This window comes from Electrona antarctica, assembly GCF_951216825.1.
Source record: "Electrona antarctica genome assembly, chromosome: 3".
Lineage (NCBI taxonomy): Eukaryota > Metazoa > Chordata > Actinopteri > Myctophiformes > Myctophidae > Electrona > Electrona antarctica.
In genome coordinates this window covers 57,034,691-57,060,070 of record NC_136808.1, presented here as the reverse complement: position 1 = coordinate 57,060,070, position 25,380 = coordinate 57,034,691, and the positions used below count along the sequence as shown (strand labels likewise).

The following is a 25,380-nucleotide window of genomic DNA, read 5'->3' as shown; positions in this document are numbered from 1 at the left end:
GGTAGGCAACCATCTGCCTCGACCGTGTCGGGTGAGAGAAAAGAGAGACTGAGAAAAAGAGAGAGGAGGCACAGAAAAGATACAGGCAAATACATTACGATATAATATGGTATATCAATGTCAGATAATATATAATTATTGTATTCACTAACAAAAGGTTAACAATACAAGTCTGCTTTAACACATGTCTCTTTATTTTCTCAATTTCACATATTATGTCTTCTGCAGATCAAATTCCACCACCTCCTATGACCTCATGGAAGGAGGTGGTGTTAGGAGGTGGTGGTGTTAGGAGGATGTGGTGTTAGGAGGAGGTGGTGTTAGAAGGAGGTGGTGTTGGGAGATGGTAAGGAGGTGGTGGAAGCTGATCTGCAGAAGACACATGATCATGTGAATTCACTCACTCGCTCTTCTGAATCGGAGTCCAATTTTGGGTACCGTGGCATTGGTCAGACCTCCCTTTAGTCAGACCATTACTAACACTATCCCAAAGCCTAACCTCACAGGAGGCCACAGGTGATTTGTAACCCACAGCACGGGTCTGACTAAAGATAGTTCTGACTTAAGTGCAGTCCCCCAATTTTGTGGGTCTTGAAGCAGAGACAGGTACTCACCCATCTCTTCCAAACCAAGTCAACAAGATACTGAACTTCTTCATCCTTCAGCGTGTATACGAGTCTTCTTTTGTGAACAATTCCAGTTGCATGATTGCCATGTGTCAGCAGTGGAAATACGTCAGCACCTCAAAGACCAGGTCTGGGTTGGTATGGGTGTTCCATCGTGCAGAGAATAAGATTGGGGGCTCTCTTGGGTCAAACAACAGTAGTGTGTTGGCGCTAGATGCCCATTGGCACTGTGTCTCTCCATGTGATGTCTGGCTGTAACCCCAATCCTTGTGTTGGGAATTGAAGTCCCCTGCATAGAAGGCAGGTGCAGGTACCAGTGGGAGTGCGTGAATTCACACCATCATACGTCTTCTGCAGATCAGCATCCACCACCTCCTTCCATGAGGTGGTGTTAGGAGGACGTGTTAGATGGACGTGGTATTAGGAGGTAGAAGATTATCTGCAGCTCAGCTTACACCACCTCATGAAAGGAGGTGATGTTAGGAGGTGGTGGAAGCTGACCTGCAGCTCAGCTTCCACCTCCTCCTACACCTCCTTCAAATACCATGTCCTTCTAACACCACCTCCTAACACGACCTCCTTTCATGAGGTGGTGGATGCTGATCTGCAGAAGACGTATGATGGTGTGAATTCACTCACTCCCACTGGTACCTGCACCTTCTATGCAGGGGCCTTTGCCGTGTGTCAGCAATGGAAATACATCAGCACCTCAATCCTGCAACTGGAACGGTTCACAAAAGACTCGAATACACGCTGAACGGTGAAAAAGTGCAGTATCTTGTTGACTCGTTTTGGAAGAGATGAGTGAGTACCTGTCTCTGCTTCAAGAGCCACAAGCCTAAGCAGTTATATGCAAAGACACTACCCCATGTGTCGCCACATACCTATGCCGCTGCACGTTATTACATACACACCCACACCTAAGCAGTTATACGCAAAGACATTCCCCCATGTGTCGCCACATACATATGCCTGCTACATGCAATGACATTCAGTGTATATGGTAAAACAATGATGTCAGATCATTGTTATAGTGGTATAATAATGTTAAGATACAATACAATGTATTGGTGTACTATACAGCAGCAATCCATGGTCATGCTCTGTGAGGAGGCCTGGTCCACGACGCCACGGTCACACGCTTGATAGGCTCCGTGAAGAGGCCTGGTCCATGGTCACACTCTTGATAGGCTCTGTGAAGGCTCCATGAAGAGGCCAGGTCCACGGTCACACTCTTGATAGGCTCTGTGAAGGCTCCGTGAAGAGGCCAGGTCCACGGTCACACTCTTGATAGCCAGTTGGGGGTCCATAATAGAAGTCCATGGAACTGAGTGGGAGACAAAAATAAACTCCGGGGAGTGGCTCCCCGGATGATGAGTTAGTGGCAGGCCTTACTGGACCGTGAGTCTGTTCAGTGTTAACAACCGCACTGATGGGAAACGAACCCACACAACCGAGGAGAGGGGATGAAAAGGGAGGGGACGGGCAGGGGGAGGAATGCAATCAACTTGCGACCACAATGTACACCTGTATTTAGAATGCAGTCACACTTGCGACCGCAATGTACGCCTGTATTTGAAATGCAATCAGTCGCGACCACAATGTACGAGCAACGTTAGTTTTCAAACTAGCGTTGCTCAAAATTTAGAAAACTAATGTAAAAATTTAGGTAAAAGTTCAATATTTGCCTCTGTGAAGGCTCCGTGAAAAGGCCTGGTCCACGGTCACACTCTTGATAGCCAGTTGGGGGTCCATAATAGAAGTCCATGGAACTGAGTGAGAAACAAAAAAAGACTCCGGGGAGTGGCTCCCCGGATGATGAGATGGTAAATGGTGCATTTATATAGAGCCTTTATCCAAGGCGCTTTACATAGATTGTGCATTACATTCCATTCACACACACATTCATACACCGATTGCGGCGGAAGCCATGCAAGGTTCAGTGTCTTGCCCAAGGACACTTCGACATGTAGACAGGAGGAGCCAGGATTCGAACCGCCGACCCATGGATCATTGGACGACCTGCTCTTCCTCCTGAGCCACAGCCGTTAGTGGCATGCCTTACTGGACCGTGAGTCTGTTCAGTGTTAACAACAACCGCACTGATGGGAAACTAACCCACACAACCGAGGAGAGGGAATGAGAAAAGGGACGGGACGGAAGGGGAGCCATGCAATCACAGTTGCAACCGCAGTGTACGTATGCATTCAGATTGCAATCACAGTTGCCCCTTACATAAATGTTGCTGGTGAATCATGATATTGACTGTCTCACCTTATAGGCTACTACACGGTGCATGATGATGCCTTGATCAAATGAGTTTGAGACAGTTCAAGGAATCATCCAGGAACCTGGAGAAAGGACCCCCCCCCCCATACTTACCTGATTTCTGGAAGAACAATGTGAAAAATACTCTCCTGATTTCAGGAACAACAATTACGTGAAAAATACTCGCCTGATTTCAGGAATAACAATTACATGAGATACTCGCCTGATTTCAGGAATAACAATTACATGAGAAATACTCACCTGATTTCAGGAAGAACAATTACATGAGATACTCGCCTGATTTCAGGAAGAACAATTACATGAGATACTCGCCTGATTTCAGGAAGAACAATTACATGAGATACTCGCCTGATTTCAGGAACAACAATTACATGAAAAATACTCGCCTGATTTCAGGAATAACAATTACATGAGAAATACTCACCTGATTTCAGGAAGAACAATTACGTGAAAAATACTCGCCTGATTTCAGGAAGAACAATTACATGAGATACTCGCCTGATTTCAGGAAGAAAAATTACGTGACAAATACTTGCCTGATTTCAGGAAGAACAATTACATGAGAAATACTCACCTGATTTCAGGAAGAACAATTACATGAGATACTCGCCTGATTTCAGGAATAACAATTACATGAGAAATACTCACCTGATTTCAGGAAGAACAATTACGTGAAAAATACTCGCCTGATTTCAGGAAGAACAATTACATGAGAAATACTCACCTGATTTCAGGAAGAACAATGTGAAAAATATTCGCCTGATTTCAGGAAGAAAAATTACGTGAGAAATACTTGCCTGATTTCAGGAAGAACAATTACATGAGAAATACTCACCTGATTTCAGGAAGAACAATGTGAAAAATATTCGCCTGATTTCAGGAAGAAAAATTACGTGAGAAATACTTGCCTGATTTCAGGAAGAACAATTACATGAGAAATACTCACCTGATTTCAGGAAGAACAATTACATGAGATACTCGCCTGATTTCAGGAATAACAATTACATGAGAAATACTCACCTGATTTCAGGAAGAACAATTACATGAGATACTCGCCTGATTTCAGGAAGAACAATTACATGAGATACTCGCCTGATTTCAGGAAGAACAATTACATGAGAAATAGTAGCCTGATTTCAGGAGGAACAATTACATGAGAAATACTTGCCTGATTTCAGGAAGAACAATTACATGAGAAATACTCGCCTGATTTCAGGAAGAACAATTACATGAGATACTCGCCTGATTTCAGGAAGAACAATTACATGAAAAATACTCACCTGATTTCAGGAAGAACAATGTGAAAAATATTCGCCTGATTTCAGGAAGAAAAATTACGTGAGAAATACTTGCCTGATTTCAGGAAGAACAATTACATGAGAAATACTCACCTGATTTCAGGAATAACAATTACATGAGATACTCGCCTGATTTCAGGATTAACAATTACATGAGAAATACTTGCCTGATTTCAGGAATAACAATTACATGAGATACTCGCCTGATTTCAGGATTAACAATTACATGAGAAATACTCACCTGATTTCAGGAGGAACAATTACATGAGAAATACTCACCTGATTTCAGGAAGAACAATGTGAAAAATATTCGCCTGATTTCAGGAAGAAAAATTACGTGAGAAATACTTGCCTGATTTCAGGAAGAACAATTACATGAGAAATACTCACCTGATTTCAGGAAGAACAATTACATGAGATACTCGCCTGATTTCAGGAATAACAATTACATGAGAAATTCTCACCTGATTTCAGGAGGAACAATTACATGAGAAATACTCACCTGATTTCAGGAAGAACAATGTGAAAGATATTCGCCTGATTTCAGGAAGAACAATTACATGAGATACTCGCCTGATTTCAGGAATAACAATTACATGAAAAATACTCGCCTGATTTCAGGAATAACAATTACATGAGAAATACTCACCTGATTTCAGGAAGAACAATTACGTGAAAAATACTCGCCTGATTTCAGGAAGAACAATTACATGAGATACTCGCCTGATTTCAGGAAGAACAATGTGAAAAATACTCGCCTGATTTCAGGAAGAAGAATTACATGAGATACTCGCCTGATTTCAGGAAGAACAATTACATGAGAAATACTCACCTGATTTCAGGAAGAACAATGTGAAAAATATTCGCCTGATTTCAGGAAAAAAAATTACGTGAGAAATACTTGCCTGATTTCAGGAAGAACAATTACATGAAAAATACTCACCTGATTTCAGGAATAACAATTACATGAGAAATAGTAGCCTGATTTCAGGAAGAACAATTACATGAGATACTCGCCTGATTTCAGGAATAACAATTACATGAGAAATTCTCACCTGATTTCAGGAGGAACAATTACATGAGAAATACTCACCTGATTTCAGGAAGAACAATGTGAAAAATATTCGCCTGATTTCAGGAAGAAAAATTACGTGAGAAATACTTGCCTGATTTCAGGAAGAACAATTACATGAGAAATACTCACCTGATTTCAGGAAGAACAATTACATGAGAAATACTTGCCTGATTTCAGGAATAACAATTACATGAGAAATACTTGCCTGATTTCAGGAATAACAATTACATGAGATACTCGCCTGATTTCAGGAAGAACAATTACATGAGAAATACTCACCTGATTTCAGGAGGAACAATTACGTGAGAAATACTCACCTGATTTCAGGAGGAACAATTACATGAGAAATACTCACCTGATTTCAGGAAGAACAATGTGAAAAATATTCGCCTGATTTCAGGAAGAAAAATTACGTGAGAAATTCTCACCTGATTTCAGGAGGAACAATTACATGAGAAATACTCACCTGATTTCAGGAAGAACAATGTGAAAAATATTCGCCTGATTTCAGGAAGAAAAATTACGTTTGAAATACTTGCCTGATTTCAGGAAGAACAATTACATGAGAAATACTCACCTGATTTCAGGAAGAACAATTACATGAGATACTCGCCTGATTTCAGGAATAACAATTACATGAGATACTCGCCTGATTTCAGGAAGAACAATTTGAAAAATATTCGCCTGATTTCAGGAAGAAAAATTACGTGAGAAATACTTGCCTGATTTCAGGAAGAACAATTACATGAGAAATACTTGCCTGATTTCAGGAAGAACAATTACATGAGAAATACTTGCCTGATTTCAGGAAGAACAATTACATGAGATACTCGCCTGATTTCAGGAAGAACAATTACATGAGAAATACTCACCTGATTTCAGGAAGAACAATGTGAAAAATATTCGCCTGATTTCAGGAAGAAAAATTACGTGAGAAATACTTGCCTGATTTCAGGAAGAACAATTACATGAGAAATACTCACCTGATTTCAGGAAGAACAATTACATGAGATACTCGCCTGATTTCAGGAACAACAATTACATGAGAAATAGTAGCCTGATTTCAGGAGGAACAATTACATGAGAAATACTTGCCTGATTTCAGGAAGAACAATTACATGAGATACTCGCCTGATTTCAGGAAGAACAATTACATGAGAAATACTCACCTGATTTCAGGAAGAACAATGTGAAAAATATTCGCCTGATTTCAGGAAGAAAAATTACGTGAGAAATACTTGCCTGATTTCAGGAAGAACAATTACATGAGAAATACTCACCTGATTTCAGGAAGAACAATTACATGAGATACTCGCCTGATTTCAGGAATAACAATTACATGAGAAATACTCGCCTGATTTCAGGAAGAACAATTACATGAGAAATACTCGCCTGATTTCAGGAAGAACAATTACATGAGATACTCGCCTCATTTCAGGAATAACAATTACATGAGAAATACTTGCCTGATTTCAGGAAGAACAATTACATGAGAAATACTCGCCTGATTTCAGGAAGAACAATTACATGAGATACTCGCCTGATTTCAGGAATAACAATTACATGAGAAATACTTGCCTGATTTCAGGAAGAACAATTACATGTGAAATACTCGCCTGATTTCAGGAAGAACAATTACATGAGATACTCGCCTGATTTCAGGAAGAACAATTACATGAGATACTCGCCTGATTTCAGTAAGAACAATTACATGAGAAATACTCGCCTGATTTCAGGAAGAACAATTACATGAGATACTCGCCTGATTTCAGGAAGAACAATTACATGAGAAATACTCACCTGATTTCAGGAAGAACAATGTGAAAAATATTCGCCTGATTTCAGGAAGAAAAATTACGTGAGAAATACTTGCCTGATTTCAGGAAGAACAATTACATGAGAAATACTCACCTGATTTCAGGAAGAACAATTACATGAGATACTCGTCTGATTTCAGGAATAACAATTACATGAGAAATACTTGCCTGATTTCAGGAGGAACAATTACATGAGAAATACTCACCTGATTTCAGGAAGAACAATGTGAAAAATATTCGCCTGATTTCAGGAAGAAAAATTACGTGAGAAATCCTTGCCTGATTTCAGGAAGAACAATTACATGAGAAATACTCACCTGATTTCAGGAGGAACAATTACGTGAGAAATACTCACTACATGAGAAATACTCACCTGATTTCAGGAAGAACAATGTGAAAAATATTCGCCTGATTTCAGGAAGAAAAATTACGTGAGAAATTCTCACCTGATTTCAGGAGGAACAATTACATGAGAAATACTCACCTGATTTCAGGAAGAACAATTACATGAGATACTCGCCTGATTTCAGGAATAACAATTACATGAGAAATTCTCACCTGATTTCAGGAGGAACAATAACATGAGAAATACTCACCTGATTTCAGGAAGAACAATGTGAAAAATATTCGCCTGATTTCAGGAAGAAAAATTACGTGAGAAATACTTGCCTGATTTCAGGAAGAACAATTACATGAGAAATACTCACCTGATTTCAGGAAGAACAATTACATGAGATACTCGCCTGATTTCAGGAATAACAATTACATGAGAAATACTTGCCTGATTTCAGGAAGAACAATTACATGAGAAATACTCGCCTGATTTCAGGAAGAACAATTACATGAGATACTCGCCTGATTTCAGGAAGAACAATTACATGAGAAATACTCACCTGATTTCAGGAAGAACAATGTGAAAAATATTCGCCTGATTTCAGGAAGAAAAATTACGTGAGAAATACTTGCCTGATTTCAGGAAGAACAATTACATGAGAAATACTCACCTGATTTCAGGAAGAACAATTACATGAGATACTCGTCTGATTTCAGGAATAACAATTACATGAGAAATACTTGCCTGATTTCAGGAGGAACAATTACATGAGAAATACTCACCTGATTTCAGGAAGAACAATGTGAAAAATATTCGCCTGATTTCAGGAAGAAAAATTACGTGAGAAATCCTTGCCTGATTTCAGGAAGAACAATTACATGAGAAATACTCACCTGATTTCAGGAAGAACAATTACATGAGATACTCGCCTGATTTCAGGAAGAACAATTACATGAGAAATAGTAGCCTGATTTCAGGAGGAACAATTACATGAGAAATACTTGCCTGATTTCAGGAAGAACAATTACATGAGAAATACTCGCCTGATTTCAGGAAGAACAATTACATGAGATACTCGCCTGATTTAAGGAAGAACAATTACATGAGAAATACTCGCCTGATTTCAGGAAGAACAATTACATGAGATACTCGCCTGATTTCAGGAAGAACAATTACATGAGAAATAGTAGACTGATTTCAGGAAGAACAATTACATGAGATACTCGCCTGATTTCAGGAATAACAATTACATGAGAAATAGTAGCCTGATTTCAGGAGGAACAATTACATGAGATACTCGCCTGATTTCAGGAAGAACAATTACATGAGAAATACTCGCCTGATTTCAGGAAGAACAATGTGAAAAATACTCGCCTGGTTTCAGGAAGAACAATTACATGAGAAACTTACCTGATTTCTGAAATAACTTACATGAGATACTTGCCTGATTTCAGGAAGAACAATTACGTGAGAAATACTCGGCTGATTTCAGGAAGAACAATTACATGAGATACTCGCCTGATTTCAGGAATAACAATTACATGAGAAATACTCGCCTGATTTCAGGAAGAACAATTACATGAGAAATACTCGCCTGATTTCAGGAAGAACAATTACATGAGAAATACTCGCCTGATTTCAGGAAGAACAATTACATGAGATACTCGCCTGCTACAGAAGAACTATTATGTGAGAAATACTCGCCTGCTATACAAGAACGAACGCAAAGACAAAGGCACAGTCTGTTTATTAGGGGTTAACAAGACGGGTACTAAAATACCCATTAAGACCCGAGGTGAATAAGAGCCCCACCATAGAGCTATAAAGGATAGAGACCGAACCGACATTTTTCTTTGAGCAGAGGGTTTTAACCTCTTTACTGAACCAAGGTTTGTTATTGCTAAAAACAGTAACAGTCTTAGATGGGATACAGAGACTCAGAGAACTTTATGTACTATGGCGTACCATACTATGGCGTGCCATACTACGGCGTACCACACTATGGCGTACCACACTATGGCGTACCACACTATGGCGTGCCATACTACAGCGTACCATACTATACTCCATTTGAGAGAGCACTAAACCATGACTTAAAACGAACAACAAGAGTGGGCATCGTCTGGGTCCAGTATCGTGAATTGACAAAGGAGGCACAAGGGAAAAACGAGGAACAGGCATCCGACAACGTGTATCTGGTACTGCGAAAATCCCAGGAAATTGGCAAACGTTGACAACAAGGAGGAACTGTTCTCATTCCTTTCAAGTAGTTCATGCAGTTGCATGAAGGCGAACGCCTGTGCAAGTGTAAATGTGAGAACTAGCTGGACCAGAGCAATATCCAAAACTGGATATTATATTTGTTAGACATTTTTGATTTAGTAAACTATTGTACAAGTAGTTGTTGAAACAATGGCACCATATTGTGATACAGTAAAAAATAAATACAAATGTAACTCAATTGTGTCTGTGTGTAATACTAAGAACTTGGTTTTAGCTCGCTTTTCTTGCTATTTTTGTGCATATACACCAATACTGGGTGGAAATAAATACACACACACACAACTGGACCAGTGACATTAGGGAATATGTTTTCCTTGAAAACAATGTGTCTGAATTGGAAAATCTTACAGAAATAAGCTACAGAAGGATTATTTTGTGAGAAATACTTGCCTGCTACAGAAGGATTATTTCATGAGAAATACTTGTCTGCCTGCCACAGAACAAGTGAGAAATACCTGATTTCTCTACAAGAGAATTATGGCCAACCCTGGGACTCTAGTCAACAACAACTTGTGTTGTGAGCTTGTAGATCTGCAATTTTCACAGAAAGTTTGTGTCTTTTATTACATGCTCAGAATAGGGACAGTGGGTTTCATGTACGTTAATCAAATGATTAAGAATTGTGTCCATGGATGCCACATTAATCTTATATATCGAAGATGAACTAACTAACCATTGTAAGAACAAGTGTAAAAAAACCAATGCAGGAGAATGCGGGTGTGGTTGGAGGGGCATCGTGAACTACAGACCTTGGTGAAGTTGCTCCATTTGAGCTGACGGTCCTCAGAGATTAGACTGGACCTGTCTGCTGTGTGGAGAGAACCTCTCTGTGCTGAGACTGGACCCGTCTGCTGTGTGGAGAGAACCTCTCTGTGCTGAGACTGGACCTGTCTGCTGTGTGGACAGAACCTCTCTGTGCTGAGACTGGACCTGTCTGCTGTGTGGAGAGAACCTCTCTGTGCTGAGACTGGACCTGTCTGCTGTGTGGAGAGAACCTCTCTGTGCTGAGACTGGACCCGTCTGCTGTGTGGAGAGAACCTCTCTGTGCTGAGACTGGACCTGTCTGCTGTATGGACAGAACCTCTCTGTGCTGAGACTGGACCTGTCTGATGTGTGGAGAGAACCTCTCTGTGCTGAGACTGGACCTGTCTGATGTGTGGAGAGAACCTCTCTGTGCTGAGACTGGACCCGTCTGCTGTGTGGAGAGAACCTCTCTGTGCTGAGACTGGACCCGTCTGATGTGTGGAGAGAACCTCCCTGTGCTGAGACTGGACCCGTCTGCTGTGTGGAGAGAACCTCTCTGTGCTGAGACTGGACCTGTCTGCTGTGTGGAGAGAACCTCTCTGTGCTGAGACTGGACCTGTCTGCTGTGTGGAGAGAACCTCTCTGTGCTGAGACTGGACCTGTCTGCTGTGTTGAGAGAACCCATGGCCTCTCTGTGCTGAGACTGGACCCGTCTGCTGTGTGGAGAGAACCTCTCTGTGCTGAGACTGGACCTGTCTGATGTGTGGAGTGAACCCATGGCCTCTCTGTGCTGAGACTGGACCTGTCTGATGTGTGGACAGAACCCATGGCCTCTCTGTGCTGGGCATCCTACAGAAGGAAACACAAAGGCACACACAGTCTGTTTATTAGGGGAAATAAGACGGGTACCTGGAACAACACATTTTGAGATGGGGGTCTTCTGCAGCCAAATACATATCATTCTGGGGTTCCTTGACATGAAATAGTTTGAGAACCACCAATATAGAAACATAGGTTTATCAGAAAACTGTCAGGATTTAGAAGACATTTGTAGAATCAGGTCCTCAGGTCTTAATTAAGCAATATTACACAAGAGGGTGTTCTCTTATCATCATTAATGCACGCCTGCGGTGCCGCAGGAACTCACCCGCAGGGCGTGTTCCAAAAGGTATTGCAGGCGTGCATTAACCCATTATGGACTGAAGCCCATTCTAAAAAGCCTTCTTAATCCTGACCTAAGTTTTCTGAAAAACTTAATATTTATAATAGCAGCATACATTGTCATTTTTGAATACTGTACATAATGTACAGAACCCCAAGAGGGGTTCCCGTACAGAATGGGTTAATGACGATAAAGAACACCCTCTCGTGTGATATTGCAATTATACAACAGTTACCCTTAAAACTAAGAGAAACGCTGAAAAATCATATTTTATTCTAGGTTTTTTTCCCCACATTGAGTTGTAACCAGGGTAGTGTTGGTATCAATATGCATTAGGTATAACAGCACATGTTCATGTTATGAACAAAGAGGGGAACTGTTATGATATAGCTGCATGCTATATAGCTGCAAACGAGCCCAAATGAAGAACTACACTTTAGAAACGAGCCCAAATGAACAACTACACTTTAGAAACAAGCCGAAATAAACAACTACACTACACTTTACAAACAAGCCGAAATAAACAACTACACTTTAGAAACGAGCCCAAATGAACAACTACACTTTAGAAACAAGCCGAAATAAACTACACTACACTTTACAAACAAGCCGAAAAATAAACAACTACACTTTAGAAACAAGACCAAATAAACAACTACACTACACTTTACAAACAAGCCGAAATAAACTACACTACACTTTACAAACAAGCCCAAATAAACAACTACACTTTAGAAACAAGCCCAAATAAACAACTACACTTTACAAACAACCGAAATAAACAACTACACTTTACAAACAAACCGAAATAAACAACTACACTTTACAAACGAGCACAAATAAACTACTACACTACACTTTACAAACAAGCCCAAATAAACAATTACACTTTACAAACAAGCACAAATAAACAACTACACTTTACAAACAAGCACAAATAAACTACACTTTACAAACAAGCACAAATAAACAACTACACTTTACAAACAAGCACAAATACAACTACACTTTGGAAACAAGCCCAAATAAACAACTACACTTTACAAACAAGCCCAAATAAACAACTACACTTTAGAAACAAGCCCAAATAAACAACTACACTTTACAAAGCACAAAAACCACTACACTTTGGAAACAAGCCCAAATAAACAACTACACTAGACTTTACAAACAAGCCCAAATAAACAACTACACTTTAGAAATAAGCCCAAATAAACAACTACACTTTACAAACAAGCACAAATAAACAACTACACTTTACAAACAAGCACAAATAAACAACTACACTTTACAAACAAGCACAAATAAACAACTACACTTCGGAATCAAGCCCAAAATAATCAACTAGAATTGGTTAGATAAACAGAACAAACATTTAGTTGCTGTATTTGCCAATACAACAACTGGCAGGAAATAGGTGACGAAGGCCTTACCTGCTCATGTTGCTACCTGGAGAGGTAGTAGGTGAGCCTCGTTATGCAGACTGTATAATAACTTGGAAGTATAAACACCTTCCATCTTCCATCTTCCATCAAAACTCTGGAGACCATTCTCTCTTTAGTCAGCAGGTGTATTGACAGTCATTAGTGTAAAACTGAAAGCAAACAAAGCACACAAACTATGCTTACTATAAAATGTAAAGATATTGCATGTAAACTTAATTACTCATGTTACATTTACATATGCATACACATTACACATATATTCTACAAATTAAATTAGTATTAGCAATTAGGCCTACTTTAAATGCTACTGATGCCTGCACTCTAATGTCAGAATTAAAGTACAAAACACAAATGTGTCCCATTGGCACAAACACTGTTGCATAACAAAACAGGCATTTCTGCAGGAGTAGCCTACAACAAAATCAGATAAGTGAAGTGACTTGAAATGAACCAGGTAGGCTAATTAAGGGTTAACAACTTTACAGCAAGTAATTCAACAAGAGATGAACAGGTAAGTTTAGACAGGTGAGTAGAATGAGACAGGCCTCTTACAACAAACATCTTACTATATAAAAAAAAGAATTAACTGTAGTCATATAAAATATACCAGGTGAAAATATTATTGTACATACAAACGATGCTACGACTAGGAGAAACAGGAGCCTTGCTGTGCCCACCATGTGGCATGGATTGTTTGAAAGGATCATATCTAGTGCACTTCCTGAAAATGATCACATGACGTGTGTCACATGACAAAACTGAAGTCTACTTCCTGTATTTCTTAAAGAGACACCACTTGCCATCCTATACAATACTGCTGCTCAGTGTTGCCATGTCGGCTTATTATAAGCGACTCCGGGTGGGGTGCGGGTTTGTTTCTAAAGTGTAGTTTATTTAAACATTTGTCCGCAGACCCGATCTGAGAATATTTTCAGCCAGGCAGGGACCCCCATAGCAAAATTGTGTTAAATGATTTTGTTTATTATTTTAATAAAAAAATAATTAAACATAAATCACACCTGTGTGAAGTGAGGGGCGCTCTTATCATCTTACATCATCATGACGTAAAATAGACACTATGCCTATTTGCTCAGACACTATGACGTAACATTCTCCATTCATTGTCAATGGGAATTTAATGTTTGTGTAGGACCAAGTTTACTATATATTCACTAAAAGGTGAATATAGGAGGGGCTAGGGTCATATTTATTTACATATATGCACATATATGGACCTGAATGTGGCATATATGTTGCATATATGTCTCATAATCATAAGTCCTTTCCGTGTGGGTATGTCTGTTGCGCCCACCTTAGCAAAACAGCCCGTTTTGCTAAGGCCATTTGTCACGTCATTTGCTATCAAGAATTTCACAGTATTCCTCCCACGTCTGCACACTACTGTCAAAGTGTGCTACTGAAAGGAGTGGCATTTGCATTTCTTTCACCATAGCAATTGCTGCATTCGTGGTCTGGAGAGGGCAGTTGTTTTACAGACGGGTAAAAGCCCCCTTTGATGTCTACGTGTGCACGTCTCTGTACTCTGTACGTCTTTCACTCTGATCATGTCTGGGTTTGACCAGGCCTTTAATCTCTTGTCTCCGTACAGAGTCTGATGATGTCAGGTTGGTGGGAGGAACCAGCCACTGCTCTGGTGCACTGGAGGTGAAACACAAGGAAGAGTGGAGACCAGTGGCTGCTTCCGATGAATGGAGCAGTGCATCTGCTGTGCTGTGTCGGCGACTGAACTGTGGCTCTGCCGTTTCAGCAAAAATGAGTTCTCGAGCTCGGTATTTACCTGTAGGGCGCTTCGTATCTTCATGTGACGGGTCTGAGTCTTGGCTGAGGGAGTGTGGAAGAATTCAGGAATATGAATATGTCTGTCTGTCTGACTGTTATTTTGTTTTTTTTCCCCTTTGCACAAATTAAACTGTTCTCTTTTCTGCCACCAGGTGTCACACGTAAACAGAATCGCCAGCTGTTCCCCTAATACCTCGCTGCGGGACACGTCTGATAGTATTTCAACAAACGTGTCTGGCATCATTTGTTAATATTCCAATAGGATGCATTGATAATCTGATTTTGTAATCATTTTAAATCATCCATGTAGTTTAGTAGGCAGTGGCGTGCACAGATAGACACTAGGGGGTGCTAGAGCACCCCCTGCCCTTTTGGCAATGTGCCCTTTTGAAAAAAAAAAAAAAAAAAAAAACTTGTTTATTTCTTTTTTTTTTTTTTTTTCAAAAATAGCAGACCTACAAGCTCATAGCGCGCCACTCGGTGGCGCGCTATGAGCTTGTAGATCTGCTATTTTTCAATAGCTAAAGCATAACATAATGCTAACACCAAAAGGGGTTCCCGCCCAAAATAGATTAAGGCAACCGGCCGGTTCCACGCGCTGCACAAGGTGCCCTTTTTTAACTTGAGCACCTGCCCCTCTAAATGTCTGTGCACGCCACTGTTAGTAGGGGTGTCCGATCAATTGTAACAGTGATACGATACGTATCACGATACATGCTTCACGATACGATACATGGACGATATTGGTTCATTATCATTAAAAATATGTGTGAAATGTGGATAGTGTTTTTTTAAGGGAAAATGTACAGTATGAATATTGATATAAATAAGTAAACAGTGATTATCTGGCAAATAAATAGACATTATATTTGAACACATACAGACAAACATGTATACCTTGACATGAAAACAGAGAATACACACATTTATTGATAGACCAAGTGTATAGGGATATTGAATGGAAAACTAAACCCCTTTTTTATTTTGTATTAATAAAATTGCTAAATACAACGGACAAGTATAGCCTACGTAGTATTGATACAAATGATTATTTCCATTGCAAAACGATACGATACAAAGTACATTTCAATATACTCTGATTCCTGAAATTAAAATATTTTTTTGATACAGTTACTATATTTGTTGCACGATCTGTCACATTCTGTTCCTATTATTTTACAGTATTGTTCTATTGTGTTTACTGATTCATTTTAGTCATAGGCCTATACCCTAGCTGGCTCCCATATTCTCGAAGGACCATATCAAATTCTACTAAAACTTGTGCTGGTGGTCTGGGTTAGGACCCGCCACAGTGGTGTCCGATTAGAACTTAACCCGGGATGCCGAAATCTCTGACACAACGATATCTGGGGTTGTAAGGCCAAATATCCTGTCGCGAGGAGGGTGCTAGCTTCTCCTGAAATCTCTTTATTTAGGGTTCGACTGGGTGCTTGTCATAACGACGATGCCAGTCAACTAGATGCGTGTCACAATGATATCCATATATGGGCCATTAACCTGATGTCAGCACTAGATATCTCTGTTGTCTCCATATATGGAGCTCTAGGTGAAAGCCTTCGTTACAACGCCAACATGCAGATCTTACCCCTCCTCCCACCTCAACCCTCAAATCAACTTCCCTCTAAACCATGCAAACCATCCAGACCCCCAAGAACACGCCCGGGGGGCCGGGCCGGTTCCGGTGTGCCGCCCCGCGTCCGAAACGGTTGAGAAATGACAGAGCTACCGTGTCGGGGTCTCTCTTCTGTACTGTACTGTCACTGTACTGTACTGGCACACCCGAAATCATCATATATACAGTTAATATGGGCGTGTGTGTTTGTGTGTGTGTGTTAGGTTGCGCACAGGTGGTGAAAAATAACCATGCTGTTTTTGTGCTCAGACCCAGCCAGCAAACACACATAGCTCCGTAAGGGAGTGGTTGCACCATATATATAAATATATGAACATGTATTTTTATATGCCACATCAACATATTTGTGGATATATTGTTTTTGTTTTTGCTTAAACTGCAAAAGAAAATGATATCTGCATATGATGCTGAATAAATAACCCTCTGTCTGTCTGTCTGTCTGTCTGTCTGTCTGTAAAAAAACAAAAACTGTCACTGTCACTGTCACTGTCAGAAAGAGAAGATGGGTCTGTTGCCACATTCATTCACCCCATAATCTCAGTGGAAATTGGGGAATATGTTGTGAAATAAAAAGTCAGATTCTAAAACTGGAATTTGGGGAAATACCTTATTTTTACATTTTCTTAGTTAAGCCATTCCATGATTTCTCTCTCGAGTCGCGATGCGGCCCCTCCCCCTTCACACACACACACACTCACACACACACACACACACACACACACACACACACACACACACACACGCGCGCACACATACGTATACGCACGCACAGAAGAAAATACGCCAAGAAATACACTATACAGTGTACACGTGTAAACACACAAGTAAATACACAAGCGCACACATGCACACACACACACACACGCGCACACACACACACACACACACACACACACACACACACGCACGCACACACACTCCATTACTCTTTCTTCCTCTCTATCTACTACATTTAATTCCCTTTGGAAAAGACAGGTGCAAACGTTGATTGAGCTAGAGCCAGATTTAGCCCCCGCTTGCACAGTGCGTCCAGCTGTACACTCCAGCCCTCTGAGATCGATGTCCAGCCAGCCAGTCAGCCAGTAGCCAGCCAACTAGCCAGCCAACCAGTCAGCCAGTAGCCAGTCAGCCAGCCAGGCAACTAGGCTGGCAGCCAACTAGCCAGTCAGTAGCCAGCAAACTAGCCAGCCAGTAGCCAGCCAGTAGCCAGCCAACTAACCAGGCAGGCAGCCAGCCAGTAGCCAGCCAACTAACCAGGCAGGCAGCCAGCCAGTAGCCAGCCAGTAGCCAGCCAACTAACCAGGCAGGCAGGCAGGCAGGCAGGCAGGCAGGCAGGCAGGCAGGCAGGCAGCCAGCCAGCCAGGCAGCCAGCCAGTCGGCCAGCCAGGCAGGCAGGCAGGCAGGCAGGCAGGCAGGCAGGCAACTAGCCATGCTGCCATGCAGCCATGCAGCCAGCCCAGTCAACCAGGCTATGCCCAGCGGGCAGACGAGACCTGGAGGCTCTCCTCGTGGAGTCTTGGCCTCAGATACAGACATGCTTCAGTGGGCTCATAGGGTGGACCACAGCGGGGCACCACGGCACCATGCCAGGCCCAATCTCTGCACCGCTGGGGCCGGATGAGGCCAAGCCAGGGCATGGCAGGCCAGGGCATTGAGCAATAAGTACATTTACTCATTTACTGCAATGTGCAGTTTTTAGGTACTTTTACTGAACTTGAGTATTTCCATTTTTAAAATGTTCTATATTTTATACTTGTATGCCACTACATCTCATGGGCTAATCTAGTAACATTTAAATTATTTTAAAACATACTTGATAAAAGGTACTTTGTGGATTTGTAATTTTACAAAACATGCATTAAAAAATGAAGCCTTATTTTATACTTTGTCTGTTCGAAAAATAGCAGATCTACCCAAAGTGAAAAGATGTGAAACACATGAGAAATCTGTGAAATTGACCATTCACAATAAGTACTTGTACTTTGGCATGCAGCCTAGATAAAGTATATTTTGATGTCAAAACGTTTACACTTAAAACAAGCAAATCACTGGCTTCCTTTACCTGTCAGCAGGTCAGAGGGAGAAGAGGTGATCACTCCCACCTTTCATATTTATCCCTCCGACCTACTTCGCCCCCAATCTGTACACAAATTCCATGGTTTTGAGACGTTTCAATCGTTGATTTTATAGATTTTAGAAAAACGTGCATTTCCCGTCAGTCAGTCCGTCCCTCCGTCCGTGTGTCACCCCACACCATATATGGTCATGCCTTGTGACATCACATGACAACATCAGGGATGGAGATACCTGATGTCAACAATATTGAGCCCATATATGGGAATGCCCATATGGAGATCCTTGATGTCATCAAAACTGTACATCTGACCTCAAACCCTTAAATCTCCATATATGGAGCTGACCTGTTCTAACATTCCATATGTTGATCCTTCCCATCCATCCTTCCTTTCCGATGTCTCCCTTTTGACTGATACCTGTCCATTCAAACTCTAGACTGGCAGTTGTGACGAAAAGACAGCTGAGCCAGACGGCAAAAGCTATCTGTCTACAGAGCAATCTTTGTTCCTACTCTCACCTATGGTCATGAAGTGTGGATCATGAATGAAAGAATAACGTTGCGAATACATGCGGCCGAAATAAGTTTGCTTCGACGGGTGTCTGGTCCCTTTGGGATAGGTTCAGTCACGCGAGAGAGTCGCTGCTTCTTCGCCTGGAAAGGAGCCAGCTTAGGTGGTTCGGGCATCTGGTTAGGATTCCTCTCGAGCGTCTCCCTAGGGAGGTCCTCGAGGCACATCCCACATGGGAGGAGACACCGGGGCAGACCAGATTACATCGACTCACTGGCCTTGGAACACCTCGGGATCCTCCAGGAGGAAGTTACTAATGTTGCTCTGGAGAGGGAAGTCTGGAGCTCTCTGGTGGAGCTGTTGCCCCTGCGACCCGACTACGGATAAGCAGTTGAAGATGGATGGATGGATGGATCCACTGGATAGCAAAAAAGTACCTCTTCCACCACCGGCCAGGCCCACTTTCTGCAGGACTGGTGGTGGAGGAGGTGGTGGGCGGCGCAGGACAAGACAGGACAAGGCCGCGGCGTGGAGTGGACCTCCACCCATGGGCCTGTCAATCCTTCCTTCCTTCATGCACTCTTCCGCGTCTTCATGCTCTCGCTTCTCTTCATCCTTCTGCACGCCTGTATGCTCCTCCACACATCACACATCCATGCATGCACGCACGCACAGACACACATACTGTACATGCACGCACACACACAGAGAGACAAAGGTTTGTATTACTGTACATGTGAGGACATAAACATGAACATTTTTCTTTGAAAATAGGCAAAAAAACATGTTCAGAGAAATAGCAGATCGACAAGCTCACACAACTCACAGCGTCTTGAGGAAAATGGTCCTCAATATCTATTTGTCAAATTCGACTATACTTGTAGGGACTTTAGGCCCCTAAAAGTATAGTAATAAAAACACACGCGCACGTACGCACACGAGCACGCTAGCATGCACGCACGCACACACACACACACACACACACACACACACACACACGCACACACCTTGTTCTCGTCTCCATCCATCTTGGAGCTGCTTTGATTCGGGTCTCTCTCCATCCTACAGCCCCAGCCGTTCTCCAGCCAACCACAGTTTGCTATTGATTTATTGATTGCTGTCTGCCTGTGGGAGAGCGGCCGCAGTCTCCCTCTGCACTCGCCTGCATGGATTTGTCTTCCCTCCTCCCTCCTTTCTTCTCCCCCCTCTCTCTCTCTCTCTCTCTCTCTCTCTCTCTCTCTCTCTCTCTCTCTCTCTCTTTCTCTCTCTCTTTCTCCACCCTCTCCATCTCTCCATTGACGCTGTGCCTCTGAAACAGGAATTAGAGAGAGCAGGAGAGTCCAATTTACTGGGCGGAATCAGCCTCACCTTTCTCCTGTGTTGGCTACTTCTCTCTCTCTCTCTCTCTCTCTCTCTCTCTCTCTCTCTCTCTCTCTCTCTCTCTCTCTCCTTCCATACCTTCATCCATCCTTACACCTCCATTTTCTCGATCTCCTCCACTGTTGTTGTTTTTTCCTCACTCACTTCCCTCCAGGGCGTTCCATATGTTTTGCTCCGATTGCTGCTGAGCGCTGATCCAGACACGCACACACACACACACACACACACACACACACACACACACACACACACACACACACACACACACACACACACACACACACACACACACACACACACACACTCACACGCAAGCAACAATCTTTTACAAAAATGCAAATCGTATCAAAAATGTATCAGGTGCAGGAGCACACTCATAACCACGGAGGCAAAGATTTTGCTTTTCAAATGCTGTTCTGTTGCAACTGGAAAACATAGTTTATTTATTTTTTGATTCTCTGTGTTTTCCAATTGCCCAGCTGCCCAATTCAGTTTGCATTAACATTCACACATTTTCATTTCAGACGCCGTAGTAACATTAAAGCAAAAATCACTCACGCGGTCTTCAAATGCAAGTTAAATACTTTAACAGGAATGTTAACAACTTTGTCAGTCTATTACACCTTCATCAGGCTATCTGAATGGAGTTCAGACAACGTAACGTGCTTGGATGAACATTTTAAATTGGGGCCCTAAACAGACAGGCTTATTCTTGGGGCCAGATTGTGTTCTCTAGCTATGGAACAAAAGGAATAGAACCGCTTTTGTATATACCGGTATATTACATTAACAGTAACATATTTTTAGCTCACGTTGTCTATCTTGCAGTATAGGCTACAATAGCACCAACTGCTTTGTTGCATAATGAGCCTATTGGGAGAGCATTCATGGCAGTTGCTCTGACGGTGAACTTTAGGCATTTAGCAGAGGCCCCGGATAAGAGCGAGCATTGCTAAATACCTACGTTGTAAATCTTTGTAGATCCACTATTTTTGAAAAAGGCCAATTTAACCCATTAAGACCTAAGTCCCTATTTTTTTTAATAGCCAACGCAGAAAATCTAAAATGACACTGATGCTAAGATGACACAGGTGCACCTCCCAGTTTTAAAGCGTAAAAATCTTGGGGGGAAAGGGAATAACTAGCTAGTGCATGCGTGCGTGCGTGCGTGCGTGCGTGCGTGCGTGCGTGCGTGCGTGCGTGGTCGTCGCCCTCGGTTGCAGTAAAGTCCCGGTGACGGTGAGGGTGCTGCTGTGCCCTGGGTGTCAGCGCTCTGCTGTGGGTCACCGTGAGGAGCATCTGATTGTCTCACCTCTGGGGTCAACTCACACTCACAGCTCTCTCTCTCACTCCAGCCGTGGTGGAACAATGGGAGCAGGTCTAAATCACTGGTTTTCAACGCTTTTCATATCAAGGTCCATTATTTAACATTTTGACCTGAGATCAGATTCTAAAAATGTCTTCTAAATCCTGACAGTTTTCTGAAAAAGCTATGTTTCTATGTCAGTCGTTCTTCGATTTTTCAAAAATAGCAGATCTACAAGCTCGTAGTGCCGCGCTATATGAGCTTGTAGATCTGCTATTTTTCAATAGCTAAAGCATAACATAATGCTAACACCAAAAGGGGTTCCCGCCCAGAATGGGTTATTCTGCTTCTTTTTATTTAACCTCTCAGACTTTTTGTGGTCGTTGGATAAGATTTTGTCCACAGTGAGACAACAGGCAAACATTGATCAAAATAACAATTCTTCTTCTACATTCTCGAAGTGTGTGTAGACTTCTTGAAAATGAAGTAATGCAGACATTTAACAATAATTTTACTCTTGAGAGCATAGTAAAATGAATCCAAATGGACACGTACGGGTCCATTTGTTTTCAGTATACGCTCTCAAGAGTTACAGATCTAATAAGTCTCCTAGGGTAGGTACCCTCACAAAAACATGCATTAATCCTGGTCTCTAAACTACCTCCCCCTGGCCAGCCGGGGCGCCTGATGGAGCTGAAAGGAACTGGTTGGAATAACGTGTTCCTTCCACGCGCTACGCCCCCCTTGTCAGGTGAAAAGAAGCGGCTTGGATGCTCATGCACTGAAGGAAGCATGAGGTCAGTCCGTTGCTCTCCCCAGGTTGGCGGAGGGAGTGTAGAGCCCAGGATTACATTAGATAATTGACTCTGGGTGAAAAAAATTCTAACTCGTAGCACGTCTAGCAAGACTAATTGAATTGCATTATGTCAACCGGAATCCACCAACGGAACACAACATATTTATTTCCTTTTTTCTAAACCGGATCACACGGCTCAGTTTTAGAATGAACACCATGCAGGCTTTAAGCCTGGAGACGCCAGCTTAGTGGAGTACACACACACACGCACACACGCACACACACACACACACACACACACACACACACACACACACACACACACACACACACACACACACACACACACACACACACACACACACACACACACACACACACACACACACACACACAAGGATTGAGTATGTTACTGCCAAGAGAAAAGCATGTAGCAGCCATACGAACACAAAAAGAAACACACGCACACATGCATGCACACGTGCAGCCGCGCACACACACACACACACACACACACACACACACACACACACACACACACACACACACACACACACACACACACAATTTACAATTTAGGCATTTAGCAGACGCTCTTAATCCAGAGCGATTTACATTTAAGCAATAACAAAAGCATGGCATACATCACATATATAAAAAGTAGTTATCATGAATCATGCGTAAACTAAGAACGTAACACACACACACACACACACACACACACACACACACACACACACACACACACACACACACACACACACACATAAACAAAACCACAAAAAATGTTTCTTTTTTTATTAAGGGGCTATTTCTGATGCCTGGATTTGATTTTCAGGATTGTTGACCTTTCTGGGTGGATTCATTTGACCTTATAAAAAAAGACGGCATGTCATAAAGTCATTCAGTCATCGCAGACACTTTATTTCAATCACGCACAATCATAGCCGTTATCTATCACGTTCACATCGTATAAAGACAAGTCAACAATCCGTCCGTTCACTGTAACTGTACAGTACAGAGAATAATTTAGGTTACAAATCATAACTAGGGCTGAAGACAGGTGCGTGCGAGAGGCTGAAGACAGGTGCGTGCGAGAGGCCGGCATGAAAGTCCATAAACAACAAAAAGGCTCGCACACTGACAAACCAACAGTGACAAAAGTGACACGGTCGTGATGATGGTCTGAGGACCTTTATTGTCATTTTCACCCTTAATAGTGAGTGAGGGAGAATACCAAACGAGCCGTCCATTTACCAACTCGCCCCGGGCGAACAGCCGGCGAAACCGCTCGGCCTGGTTTTGTAAGTAAATAATGCTTAAACGGTTAGATCTAACCTTATTCCAAACCTTAACCTCAGTAAAACTATATAAACCTAACCCTATTCCTAAACTTTACCCCAGTAAAACTATGCCTAAACCTAACCCTATTCCTAAACTTTACCCCAGTAAAACTATGCCTAAACCTAACCCTATTCCTAAACTTTACCCCAGTAAAACTATGCCTAAACCTAACCCTATTCCTAAACTTTACCCTGCCTAAACCTAAACTTATTTCTAACCTTATTCTCAGTAAAACAAAATAAAGAATACAAGAACCGCCACACCGAGGGGTCGGCGTGAGGTCGGCGGAAAAGAACGAGGGCGAGATGTATTATGGGCCATGGTACCTGTTACCAGACCGATGCCATACTGCATATTGTTAAAACGAGGGCGACATGGATTATGGGCGACGGTACCTGTTACCAGACCGATGCCATACTGCATATTGTTAAAACGAGGGCGACATGGATTATGGGCGACGGTACCTGTTACCAGACCGATGCCATACTGCATATTGTTAAAACGAGGGCGACATGGATTATGGGCGACGGTACCTGTTACCAGACCGATGCCATACTGCATATTGTTAAAACGAGGGCGACATGGATTATGGGCGATGGTACCTGTTACCAGACCGATGCCATACTGCATATTGTTAAAACGAGGGCGACATGGATTATGGGCGACGGTACCTGTTACCAGACCGATGCCATACTGCATATTGTTAAAACGAGGGCGACATGGATTATGGGCGACGGTACCTGTTACCAGACCGATGCCATACTGCATATTGTTAAAACGAGGGCGACATGGATTATGGGCGACGGTACCTGTTACCAGACCGATGCCATACTGCATATTGTTAAAACGAGGGCGACATGGATTATGGGCTACGGTACCTGTTACCAGACCGATGCCATACTGCATATTGTTAAAACGAGGGCGACATGGATTATGGGCGATGGTACCTGTTACCAGACCGATGCCATACTGCATATTGTTAAAACGAGGGCGAGATGTATATATTATGGGCGACGGTACCTGTTACCAGACCGATGCCATACTGCATATTGTTAAAACGAGGGCGACATGGATTATGGGCGATGGTACCTGTTACCAGACCGATGCCATACTGCATATTGTTAAAACGAGGGCGAGATGTATATATTATGGGCGATGGTACCTGTTACCAGACCGATGCCATGCTGCATATTGTTAAAACGAGGGCGAGATGTATATATTATGGGCGACGAGAAATGTGGACACAGCTGACAAAAGCACCACATTTTTTCCACATGCTCTCCATCACCATACGTTTCATTTTGGAAGGGGGGCCACGTCCAATTCAGTAGCTTAATGACAGTTATCGCCAGATATATGTGATCATACCATTAACAACCTATATATAAGGCAATATTTAAAATAAATCAGCTACGTTTTGCTTTAAGTAGCATGTGACGTGT

At 42.2% G+C, this 25,380-nt stretch overlaps 1 protein-coding gene across 3 annotated transcripts; it reads right to left on the bottom strand.

Annotated features, from left to right (window-relative positions):
* Positions 1-289: 289 nt before the first annotated feature.
* LOC306920412 (uncharacterized protein) lies at positions 290-13,774 on the bottom strand. Of its 3 annotated transcripts, none has more exons than XR_013789656.1 (4): positions 13,062-13,216; positions 11,269-11,315; positions 10,472-11,218; positions 290-2,398 (listed from the first exon to the last, which is right to left on the bottom strand). XR_013789656.1 is itself a non-coding variant. In XM_079497159.1 (4 exons), exons 2-4 carry the CDS (start codon positions 13,067-13,069, stop codon positions 2,351-2,353), a joined length of 900 nt encoding a protein of 299 aa, XP_079353285.1. In that variant the 5' UTR covers positions 13,070-13,222; positions 13,706-13,774; the 3' UTR covers positions 290-2,350. The 3 variants fall into 3 exon arrangements, 2 of the variants coding, with proteins under 2 accessions (XP_079353285.1, XP_079353284.1); XM_079497159.1 differs by adding an exon at positions 13,706-13,774 and having other exon boundaries at positions 10,472-11,315; positions 13,062-13,222; XM_079497158.1 differs by lacking the exon at positions 290-2,398 and adding an exon at positions 13,706-13,774 and having other exon boundaries at positions 9,527-11,315; positions 13,062-13,222.
* Between the last annotated feature and the right edge of the window lie 11,606 nt (positions 13,775-25,380).